Here is a 12,120-nt window from a genome sequence, read left to right as displayed (position 1 = left end):
AAACAGTCTTTAATTGTAATAGTTGAGATGTAATTGAAAGTGGTGAGGTTGGTCGAAAAGTTGAACCAGAAAATTGAACTCGTTGCGCTGTTGAAAATCAATTATTCCAGTTCGACTCTGACGACAGGTTAGGCGACAATTTTATCAACGTTAGATTGTTTACTCGTTACAGGAACATACAACAATACAACCACTATAATTACTGTTAAAAGATGTTTAAATCATTAAATTAAATAAAAAAGTTATGAATAAATTTAACAAATTACATAGTCCTCAAGTCTAGACTAGTATGCCATATTTTCTAATAACATGCCATAAAACCCACTGATCACGAAACTCGTCGCAAAACCAAATTCACTTTATCCACCTTCCCTGTAACAGCTGGAACAATACTGCGCTTGTGAAGCATACAACTCATATGGATTTTCCAAAACAAATTTATTCTTCCTGTTACTCCTGCCTACTTGCGATGTATAAAAACGGAACGAAAATCCTCCACCATAATCCGTAAAAACGCGATATAAAGTGAAAATATTTTCCCTCAGTTTACTTCTCGCTGCAGCAAAAACATGCTTCTGTTTTGTTTTTACCACTGTTCGTCAACATGACAGCCAAGCACGCTATCGGAGTCGGATGCCCTGCCCACCGAACCAAACCCAAAATGATCAACAAATAAAATGCTGTAAAGTTCGAGCACTCCGAAGAACAAGAATTTGGTAAAAAAAAAAACAAAATCTTACCCCAAATCAACAATATAACTCCCTTCCAAGTGAGGCAGCGTGTTTTGGTGGGTAAGTTTGTATATTGCTCCCTGAGACGCGTTTTAAGAAGGTGAAATCTTTTCCATTCAAATCTCGTCCAGATTAAAAGTCCAATGGTATGAGTATGCCCTAAAGATTAACTGTTCTGCCATCTCAACTGTTCGCGAATATTCCACTTTAGTCGAATGGCAAACGAACACCCGCAAACGCTCTTGCGGGGCGCCTTTTACGCATGTAACATTATCACATGCATGGCATGCTACGGCATCACGTGTGACTCACACTTAATTGCTTTCCGTTTACAGTGAACCTAGCTAAAACTTACATTCGCTTAAGCCTAACTGCCAACTTTTGCACAGCGCTTGATCTCTACTCACCCAGTGGGCTAACACTTGCTGACAGTTACAAGTTAAACACAGCTCAAACGAATATGCAATCAAAACAATGGTACAGACACTATCAAACACACAAATCCTCTGCCCCTGCCGGCAATGCTCGCAGCACCACAACATTGCCTGAAAGCTTTCTCAAGAGTTCCGTGGAATCTTTTGCCAACTCGGGGAAGCGAAAAAAAAGGAACACTTTTCCTTCCTCATTCCATACTTTCCTTTCGCGCACTAGTTACTTTTTTCCCGGAAATCCTGTTGATCTTTTCCCTGACGTTAGAATTGTGCTCGCTAGACAACTTTGTTCTCGCTGTCATTTGTTTCACTTTTTATTTGCTGGTTTTGTTTCATGTGTTCTTGAGCATTTTCAAACCATAACGAGTGGTGTATTTTTTTCTTCAAACAGTCAAGAATTTGGTTAAACATTCATTTCTTTCGCTGATTCTCGATGTCTGAGCTGTCCTTTTGTTTGCCACTGTGGCAACCGTATTTCCCGGAAGTGTTTTCCGGTGTGCAAGGTTCCGTATCATTTTGCAAAGGTGTCACGCACATGACAAACGAGTTGCAAGGAGCGAAGGGTTTGTCGGTGACGGTGGATTGACTTGTTGGTTGAATGGGAATTGGCCATGTTATTCTTGATTTATAAATGAATCCCGTGCGAACTGCTATTTTCTTAAAAAAAGGTAACCAGTTATTTAAATGAACACAGTAAATCTTTCGCAACCACAAGAACAATTCTTCATCTTTTAAAAACCAATAAGTGCAAAGATTAACTTTTTTCACATTTATTTGGCAGAGTAAAAAATGGAAACTATGCAACTACCATTCTCAACTTAATAAAATTTGATTTAATCACTTCAAATATTAACAAATTCAAAGATGTTGAACTCAGTTCAACCATTTGTTCCTATTGCATCCATCGTGCAACATTCCTCATACCTGTTGCTTGCCAGCATTCATTTCGATGATAATGAAGCAAAATGCAATTACTATCGCTGATTTTCCACTCAATGCGCATTTAAATATTATTGCTACGCAGCCACTCTTCTCACACCACACACCAATGGAAATCAGTGAAATTGTATAAACCAATTCAATCCCGCACAGTACAATGATAATACAAAACCGTACTTCAATCGCATGCTGTCTAATTTCAATCCACACAGCAGCTTTCCTCGCCAGCAGCATGCCGCTTTCAGTACAGCATTTGAACGAATTAAAATAGTCATCCAAATGGAATGGAAATTAAGCAGCGCTTTTCACCGCAACACACTACCACCGGCGAAGGGAGCAAAGCATGGGAGAAAACCATTACATCCGAAAATAGTTGCCTCAAGCGTTGCTTGTTACCCATTTCGCACAGAAGACAAAGCCTTTAAAATTTATCCATTTACCTGATCCATTAATTGACGTACCTTTACATAACATACCGGAAGAAATTTTCCATTCCAACTAGCATCTTCATCGGCAGCGCAATTGAAATCGATGTTCAACCCCCAAGTGGAAGGATTGGAACGCAGTTGAAACCCGACATGACGTCTGCCAAGCTCAGGCATCTTAATGAATAATGGAATGTTCATTAGTCAAATTGAACAGCTACTCGCTGATGTAAAAAGTTCAAATTGGTAGATATTTGGCCAAAAGCCAACGAGAAACATTTGTACGGGTAACGCAACTTCTTGCGAAATCAAACATTCGAGGAACAGTTCTCAAGATTGCAAGTTTCACTTCGCTTGCTTTTTTTATTATTCGTGAAGAACGACCATGCAGTATTGCTACTTTGTTTGCTTTTATTTTCTTTTAATTAAGTTCAAGAAGTCCATGAAATGCTTGATGCTTTTTCCGCTTTACACGAAATTAACATTTTTTACCAGCACCATCTCCCATCCACCAGGCGTCTCCATTATCCTTGTCGTTTTGAAACAACCATTGCAGTGATGTGTATGTTTCTATCAGTCTATCAGTATTACATCTCAATTTTCAATGGTCTAAAAGATGCTAAAATTAAAATCGTCACGTAAAAGGCAAAAGCTCAGCCGAGATAATTTTCCCAAGGGAAGTTTTCAATATTGGGACCTTCCGAAACGGTCGAAGAAATTTTCATCGACTTTACTGATGCTGCTGCTGCAATGTTCCAGCGTACAAAATCATCCATCAATTTCTCAACGGCTCATGCCTCTCGCCGGGCCCTGTCTGGGATGGACACAGACGTACACTTTCGTACATCGAAAAGAAAAAAAATCTAGCTTTACAGTTTGGAACCGGGACGTGAACCTTTTAAGCGGCTGAGGTCAACTTTTTTCAACCACGCCTTGAACGTATTGTACCTTTCTGACCTGACTAATGGGCAATCATTGAAGCCAGTACATATTTTCTCCGGGGAGCTATTTTTCATGCCATTTATTACCGATGATAATCGTGCTGATTCAATTCGGCGAGAAAGGTAGAATAGCACATAAGTCAACCAATGGCGAATGGTTTGAGGAGAAATGATTACTCGAGGGAAATAACCTTTAATTTATTTTGTTTTTTTATTCTCTTGAATGGTGCTACCGAACTGTAATGTGTAAATAATGAAACAGTTTGAGACGACAAAAAACATTGAAAAAAAATCTTCGAATACATCCAGACGAAAAATTCGCATGATCGTAAAAACAGCATCACGTAAATATGCAATCTTATTCTTTTCCAGTAAGCAGTACTAAACCCAATCAGTTTTCGATTTTTATGAAGCATAAACCGAACCATAATTAAAACATTAAAATTACTGCTCCTCTTCACTCCCAAGCATACAACCGATCAGAACAAATCCCCTAAATGCACTTACTACTACTGCTGCTTCTACTATCTGCTGACAGTGGCGTACACAACCCGGAGGCCCGTTGGTTCGCAGTGGGTGGTTTTTCCTGGCAAAAATTATCGATTTTGCAATAACCGACCTTGCTGGGGCAGGTAGAGTCAGCAGTTCAGTACACACCGAGGTCACGCTAGCTCTGGGTCACCCACGGCCCAGGCAAACGCCAAACGTTGCTCGAAACCGTAAGTAGGTCAAACTCATAAAAAAATCCTGCCGCATTACTCGCTAGCACTGGTGCCAGCATTCGTGCACTTGACTTCAACCGCTGGTTAGAATGTTTTTAGAACGTACTATTTGCCAAGCACGTTAGATGAAGCAGTTTGGCAAACACTTTCTATCTTTCGTGGTTTTCTCGCTCGAACTGATCGGTAAAATTTAATGATTGTATTTTATAAACTTTAAATATGTATCGCCAAAATAAGCGATGATCGCTTAATTATTTTTTTTCTACAATACTTTTTATTCATTAATTTTCCGCAAAATAAAACAATATTTTAGTGAGAAATATTCAATTAATTATTCCAAAGTTTCATTAGTTTCAAGAGGACTCACATTTTCATGATAGTTATAAAACACGAAATAATTATGTACATGCTTTCAGGGCAATTATACTTTTTTTACCGGTTCAACAACCGGTACAGAGGTCGTAAACCTGGCATAAAGTAAGCCAGAATACTTTGAATATGTCTCTATCATAATCAACCTTAAAAATTATCTAACAGGGCACCTTTAATTTCAATATACTTACATATCCTCTGTCCTAGGACTCGGTACAAATTTGATGCATTCCCGTTTTTGAAAATTTGCCTCAATCCAGCTGCGAGCGGTGCGCTGTTTCATACGTCATCAATCCACAGAGAAACAGCCGAAGAATAGAAAGAGAAATAAAACAAGAGGAATAAACATTGTTATTAGACATAAGAAATAAACTTGCTTTTAATCACCCGTACATCCTCTGGAAGATCCAAACAGCTTAAATTGAATGTCAACAGCGATCACTGCAGAAATAAATATGCCATTCATATTATAGTACAGTTTTACGATACTATACGTTTGAATTGTAATATGATAAGTATACTTTTTTTGAATTTATTACGGTCAAGCTTAATTATTACTGCAATAGTTAGCACTCTTGAAAATACCTTGAGGAAGACAACTTTTCCAATTTATAAAACGTGTTACGCCAATAGAATCGAAATGAATAATTTAAATTTTAGCATGTTAAATGGCCTTTTAACATATTCTAGTGAATCATTGCACTTTGCAATCGGTTTCATTTTGTTGTCTTTATATTTCAAACTTTCGTTCTGTACTTCTATTATTATACTACTCCTAGGGCAGCTAGCGCAAGGACAGGGCGCCAAATTGAATCTGTTCTACAATTACTGCATGCTGCGATTTACGTAGCAACCGTTTATCATCAGGGTGCAGCTGTTTCTGGAACGTGCTTATTTACACACACATACACACACGCACTCATATATACACTTAACCACACACTCGCAAAACAAGCTATTCTGCTCCCACATCCTACAGTGCGCACTTGTTAGCGACGGTAAGCAGTTGTGAGATGCTGTTCGGCATTCGGCACGTGCACTTTTCAGGAATCTGCATGGTATACACGACGCCGGGCACGATCCACCACCGGACATCAGGTGATACCTGCATGCGCAATCACACGTTTGATTCGTTTTGATGAAACTTATTCAATTACAGCATAACCAGCACAACTGCCGCGAGCTTGCATACCGATCTGCGCATCGAATGAACGAATGCTTCCGTGTAGAATGCATGTGATCTGTTGCACCAGAACCCGAGTGATTTAAAAATGCGTATGTGCAACTGCTTCTTTACAATTCTACTGTGCTGCGTTGCACCTACAGGCACGTGATCTGGAATGTACTAGAAGCTCGTGATCCTTTCTGGTAGTGGTTAAGTGCAGTGCATAATATATGGCTTTTATGTAGCCGTACTCTTTTCGTTAACTACCGTTGCTGTGCGCCAACAAGTAGAAGTGCACAAAGGCTCGGCCCCGACCAACCACCGGTTGTCGATATTTCGTAGCAACGTTGCAAAACCGGAAGCACACTCGTGAAAAACCAACAACACATAAACCATAACGCTAGATGTGTGACTGCCAGGACGTGCCTCAAAAAGCTTCGTGAATACTAGCATTTTACCAAGCATGTTTCTGCTGTTTTGTTACTTTTTCTCTCTGACGTCTGACATATGCTGATGAAGATTTGTATATAAATATATCATATTTGATTTATGATATTTCAGCATAATGCATCATTATGCTCGGTGTGTACGTTTGGAAAGCAAGGAAGATCGAGTGCACTTTTACTAGCATTGCTTGATCTCTCGTTTTAAAATACAGCAAAACATACAAGATTTATCAAACAATCGTTTCCCTGTTGATATCATTCTTGTTTTTATTACAATTTGTGTACAGCATTCAAACATTTATCTTTATATCTAAAGTTTTACAGTAATTGCTATTTTTACAGTCGTTAGCTTTTTTCGGCTACCACCACACTAAAATCAAATTTTCATTTACTGGAGGGAATATTCAGATTTGTACATGTAACTAACTATTGAATTTACCTGTTTACTGATATAGCCAAGCCAACTTACGTTTCAGTGCCAATTCGTGTGTGGAATGTTACGTTTGTAAGCCAATAGTGATGAAAAGACCGAAGGACAGATAGTACAAAACACAGTGCATCATGGGGGTTTTACGTGAAAAATCTACTTGGAAAACAGTGAATAATATACATTTAAACCATGCGAGGGATTTTCAACATTGTTTACAACATACAAGCAAAATTTTAGACAGCAAAAATGTAAATAATTCTTAATGATAGATAATTGTCTAAGCCTGATAGGCATTGACTTAAGTTTATGTAATCTACGCTACGGTCCATCAAATGTTCTTTTGTTTAACGAAAATCGTTTCCGCACTATGTTTACTGATTTTCTGTGTCTGTTCATGGGTAATGTTAGCACGAATAACAAGGCGCAACACATTAAATGGCAATCTTTGCCATTTATTATATCGTAGTCAATTATGGAAAAGTGCCATTGATTCATTTTCATTTCAAGATCATGTGATTTACCAGCTATCGATTATTTCGTATAAGGCATCATAAAGTGCTGGTTTATGCTGATATTCCAACGTTATAAAGGCTATCATAGTTTTTGTTATTCGAGTCATATCTCCAGCTGTGTTTGAAATACAATAGCAAAAATGGGCGATCAGAGTGTTGCAACATTTTTAATTGAATACCTTGTAAAATTAAATTTTGCAAATGTAACTTTTGAATAAAACCAATCTTTTGTTTTCACAGCACTTGCCGCCAAATGTTATCTCCTACGCAGGCATTTAATCACCTAGTTTTAACAGCGTGCATGATCAATTGATTTGTCAAAATTAAAAACAAAACCAAAAATTAAATTGAAATTTAAAAAAATTATAGATTTTATACCCCGTTTAAATCAATAACAAATTCTTGATTATTTTGTTCTTAATACACATAAAATTTGAATAAACTTTAATTGATAAACTTGTTTTCATGTAGAGCCCACATTCGTGAATAAACGGAACTAATATTAAATTTAGAAGAGGAAATCGTTGGAACGACTGTAATGAAATGTGTTGTATATTTTTTATGATTTCAAGTTCTGTTTTATTTAATAAACACCCTTTAATACTTTTGAAATAATTCGTACGTATGACGAGCGTGTGACAATTAAAAAACTAACAATAAAAACTTACTTGTTACTTGTCCCTGAGCTACAATCGCTTTTTCCGTAAGCTGGTTTCAATCAAATGTTTATTTCCCAAAAGTCAAATACAACGTAGCACACCACGCCAGAAACAACTTTATGAGGAAACCTACAGTATGAAAACATTGTGTTTACCACGATATTCACAAATCATGCAAAATAGCGCTAACAGCAACGATCAAACCATATTAGAGGATTATGTTTTCTGAATTGCCTTTACACACCACAGGCGCAGCACACTAACGCTATTCGACAAACAGAATCCCTTAAAAAGAGCCATGTCATAACTGGGAAGCATACTTCCAAACTTCCTTCCGCGGACATATCCCAAGAATTCGGTCGATATAAAACGAAACGAAATTAAGTTGCCACCAGAGTGTATTTATCGTTGATTGAATCACTGCCAACAGAGGGATGGGATCATCCACTTCTACCTGTCGTTCAAAATGCCATTCAAATTTTGCCACACATCGGACAGTTAAAAACGAAAACTCCACAACGCAAACGATCACAGACAGGAGGGTCGTTTGCATTACTCTCTTTTTCTATCATCAAACAGCTCTCTACAGCAGTACATAACATCTACAATAACAATAATGGTACAATGGCGAGCCATCCTGCTGGGTTACATCGTTTGGAGGTACCTGTGCCAGGAAATGGTGAAACTGTTGACTAAAAATAGCACGTGAAAGTAAAAATAAGGACAACATGGAATGTGTTGATCCTTTGCCTTGGTTGACACTTTGAATGCTTCCCTTTTTAATCAACTTTCAATGTTCATCAAATCGACACCTGTAATCATGTGACAATTTAAGAAGGTGGTTGCTGTCATTCAAATAGAGTAAGACACATTTACACAGCACTTTCTGCTGTTTTGTTGGATTACTGCTCAAAATTCTTAAAGCAATTTTCGAGAATCCAATTTCTAGAGATTTCAATTTTTCTAGTCCAATTTTCTAGAATTATTAAAAAATTATGTCAGAAAAATTCTCAGTATTCAATCAAACCTGGACTTTATTATGACCACCTAAGCCGGGCTAACTATTCAACAATATCTATAGGTCATCGATAACAAACCACTAACCAAGACCAGCCACCAATGTGCAGTGAAGTAAGAACAACATTTGGAAATAGTCAGAGAATATTTGCCGTTGATTACCTTGAAGTCGCAATATCAAGCGAGCGCTGAAAATTTCTTTTTCTGTTAGTACTTTTCAGGTGGCACCAACTATTTATTTCATTCGGCTAAGCCAACTCGCATACCAGCACGAAAAAGTTTTACTGCTGGAATGCCAAAAGCACACAAATATGCAAACAGTTAATGAAAGTTAAAGTGAATATTGAATGAAATCATCTTTGCAAGCTACCCAAAATATTCACTTATATCAACCAGTCGTCCTTTTCGGTTCGAAACGGTACCGTCTGTACTGTCATTTGTTACAGCTTTTCCCCCCTCATTTTCATCCCATTTATTGCCACCCCCAAATCTTTACCTTGACGTGGAAAACCTGGTACAGCGAGGCCACGTTCAGATCGAATGGTTCCACAATCGACGAACGCGACGAGATGGACGAGCTTTCGAAGTAGAGCGAAGGTGGCGGTGGAGATGGCGACAGTGGTGGTGTTGCCGCAGGATCCGATGATTGCAATGTGCGAAGCTTTTCGCGCAACACTGGCAACAGAGCCGCATGTTTCGGATCGTCCGCGAGGTAGCTTTGCTTCAATTTTCCTTCCATTTCTTTTTCACTTTTCGCCACGCGTACCGTGCTGTGGTGTGAAAAGAATAGAGCACTTTCACAAAATTGTAACCGCACGAATTGCAATCACGGCACAGTTACACACAAAGCACACAGCCACACACACACAACACACACACATACTCACACACAAACGCAAAACCCGGCTCATTCAATGTCTGTCCTTGGCCGCATTTTGTGCTTTCGGACAGAGCATTTGCCGTAAATGTCCTAACGCTGAGAAAAGCGCTTTCCCTTGTCTGGCGTGTTGCGGTTGCTTTCCGTCTGCAGCTAAGCGGGACGGCAAAAGCACTTTCCCATTTTACCCGGCACCGTGACCAAACGCGATACCAATTTAGATAGGACCCGATTTACGGACCGAAAAAGACATCCACCGGGACGTTCAGGCCTAATCTGTTATCGCCAAAGATACGGAACCGAACGGTCGGATGTGTTTAACATTACCCAGTAATTACGACTTCATTAAGCGCACGGGTGTACGGAAAATTTATCCTAATTTAGGCCAGCCAAAGGACATTCTTCACCATTGAGCAGGGTATAAAGAAAAGAAAAAAAATACCCATGATGTACATGAATGACCCCGGCAACGCACAACGGGTGACAAGTTAGTATCGTAAACCAGAGACCGATGATTCGCTAGGAAAAATGATTTGTGAACGCTAGTAAGCAGATGAATCAAACGCGTTTTGAACATATTCACTAAAGATTCCCAACGTAATCAGCGATAAATTGATTTTGCATTTTTAGCATTATGCTCGACGTTCCTTTCGTCATCAAGCTTATCCCATTTGATAGGAATAATTTTTGTCATCAATTTTCGTCGTTTTCGTCATCTCGCCGCACGGAGTTTGACATTCCTGACATACAGTAGTAGGCGAAATAAAGGGCCTACCTCATTATTTTTTAAACTACGCTCACTTGGTGGATCACATTGGAATAATAACAGTGTAATATTTTTTCATAATATTTTGTAGTAATAAAAATGTATTTTACTACAAATTTGTAGATCAAAGCGGTTGCTCGGAGCAAATAAAATCAATATCGTATCAACATTAATCAATATCATCAAAAAAAAAACAGTGACGAAATAGAATACTTCCAATTTCCCCAGCAAACAATGCTGATTTAGTAAACCAGTTTTATTTTTCAATAGCTTATATAAATCCCTTTGGCCTTCTCTCTCGTTTAAAAATACTTCAGCATGCTCTCCACCAGGTTATTCACATACCGAGGAACCAATTCTTCTCAGGCGTTCTCCGGGACTTGATTAGGTTATTTCAAAAATGTTGAATCAGTATTGTTTTCCCTGCAATTGCGATTACACATAAGTTTTCCTTTGAGATTTGAGATTGACACAGGAGAACCACAGTATTTGCCTGATGGGTAGATAGGAATCATATTCTAAGCTAGTTTTTTAATTGCGTTTTGACGTTTCCAGGCTAATCCGTTTTCAGCTCCCTGTACAAACGGTAAGCCAAATAAAGCCTAGAAAAACAGTGGGGTAGATCATCCCAAAAGTTAGAAAGCTTAAGCTTTAAGCCTGTATCTGTCAAATAATCCAGGTACCGGGCTGTATCATTCTGTACAGATTCGTAAAGGACATAGCATTTTGACATAAAGAATGACCCCTTGTCCATATGACCATAGAATGATCCCTTGTGATCATTTTTGTGAAACTAAAATTTGAGAAAAATCAATTTAAGTTTAGTAATTTGATTTTAATTTCAATGTATTTGAAATAATATACAAGTCTGATTATCAAAATAATCCTTTTTCAGTTCTTTTCGTTAAAAAAAATTTGTTTACCTTTTTCGCATACGGGAAACTTGGCCTAACCTGGCTCAGGCCAGCTAGCAAAATTCTTTGTTTTGACATTTGTCGAGTTTGGGTTTTGGGTACTTGGGTACTTTCATTGAAAAACCAATCTAATCCTTCTTTCCTAGGCTTAACTTGGCTTGCCATTTGTATGGCGAGCTGTAAGCGGATAAGCCTGGAAACGTCAAAACGCATACAAAAAAACTGGCTTAGACCGTGATCTACCCCAGTATTAGATTGTTTTCAAAATGTCAGCTCCTCGACAAATGTCAAGACGGGACTGAACCAGGTTAGGTTTCCCATACACTAAAAATGTAATGAAAAATTTATAACGAGAAGATAACACAAACAATCAATAAAAGTATAACAATAAAAGGAATATTTTAATAATCAGATACAAATATTGTTTTCAATGCGTTGAATTTAAAGTTAAAATTCTATTTTTCTTAAATTATGATTTCGCCAATTCCTAACTATTCCTTCATACGCTCTAAGAATATGGTGTTCGATTCGAAGAATATGGTATTTTCGATGAACAAATCACTTTGATGTTTATTATTGTGTTATTATAACTTAAATAATGTAAAAAATAATAAAATTATGCAGAGTGTTTACTTTAATATGATCCCCACAGTTGAGCGAAGTTTAAACAAATATGAGATGTACACTTTATTTTGTTTATCACTGTAGGGCAACTTTTCCAAGCTTTACCTAGATGACAAGGTTTTGTGTAAGCTACCGGACTTTTAAAAGCG

At 37.9% G+C, this 12,120-nt stretch overlaps 1 protein-coding gene across 1 annotated transcript in view; it reads right to left on the bottom strand.

Moving 5' to 3' along the window:
• Window positions 1–9,529, bottom strand: part of LOC128712132 (transient receptor potential cation channel trpm) — a 33,289-nt gene extending 23,760 nt beyond the window's left edge. The window contains exons 1-2 of the mRNA XM_053807027.1: window positions 9,287–9,529; window positions 4,753–4,835 (exon numbers count right to left, since the gene is read on the bottom strand). Of these exons, the coding sequence (XP_053663002.1) occupies window positions 4,753–4,835; window positions 9,287–9,529 (326 nt within the window). The remainder of the gene's footprint in view (window positions 1–4,752; window positions 4,836–9,286) is intronic.
• Window positions 9,530–12,120: the final 2,591 nt, after the last annotated feature.

This window comes from Anopheles marshallii, chromosome 3 (assembly GCF_943734725.1).
Source record: "Anopheles marshallii chromosome 3, idAnoMarsDA_429_01, whole genome shotgun sequence".
NCBI lineage: Eukaryota > Metazoa > Arthropoda > Insecta > Diptera > Culicidae > Anopheles > Anopheles marshallii.
This window is presented reverse-complemented; position numbering and strand designations above follow the sequence as displayed.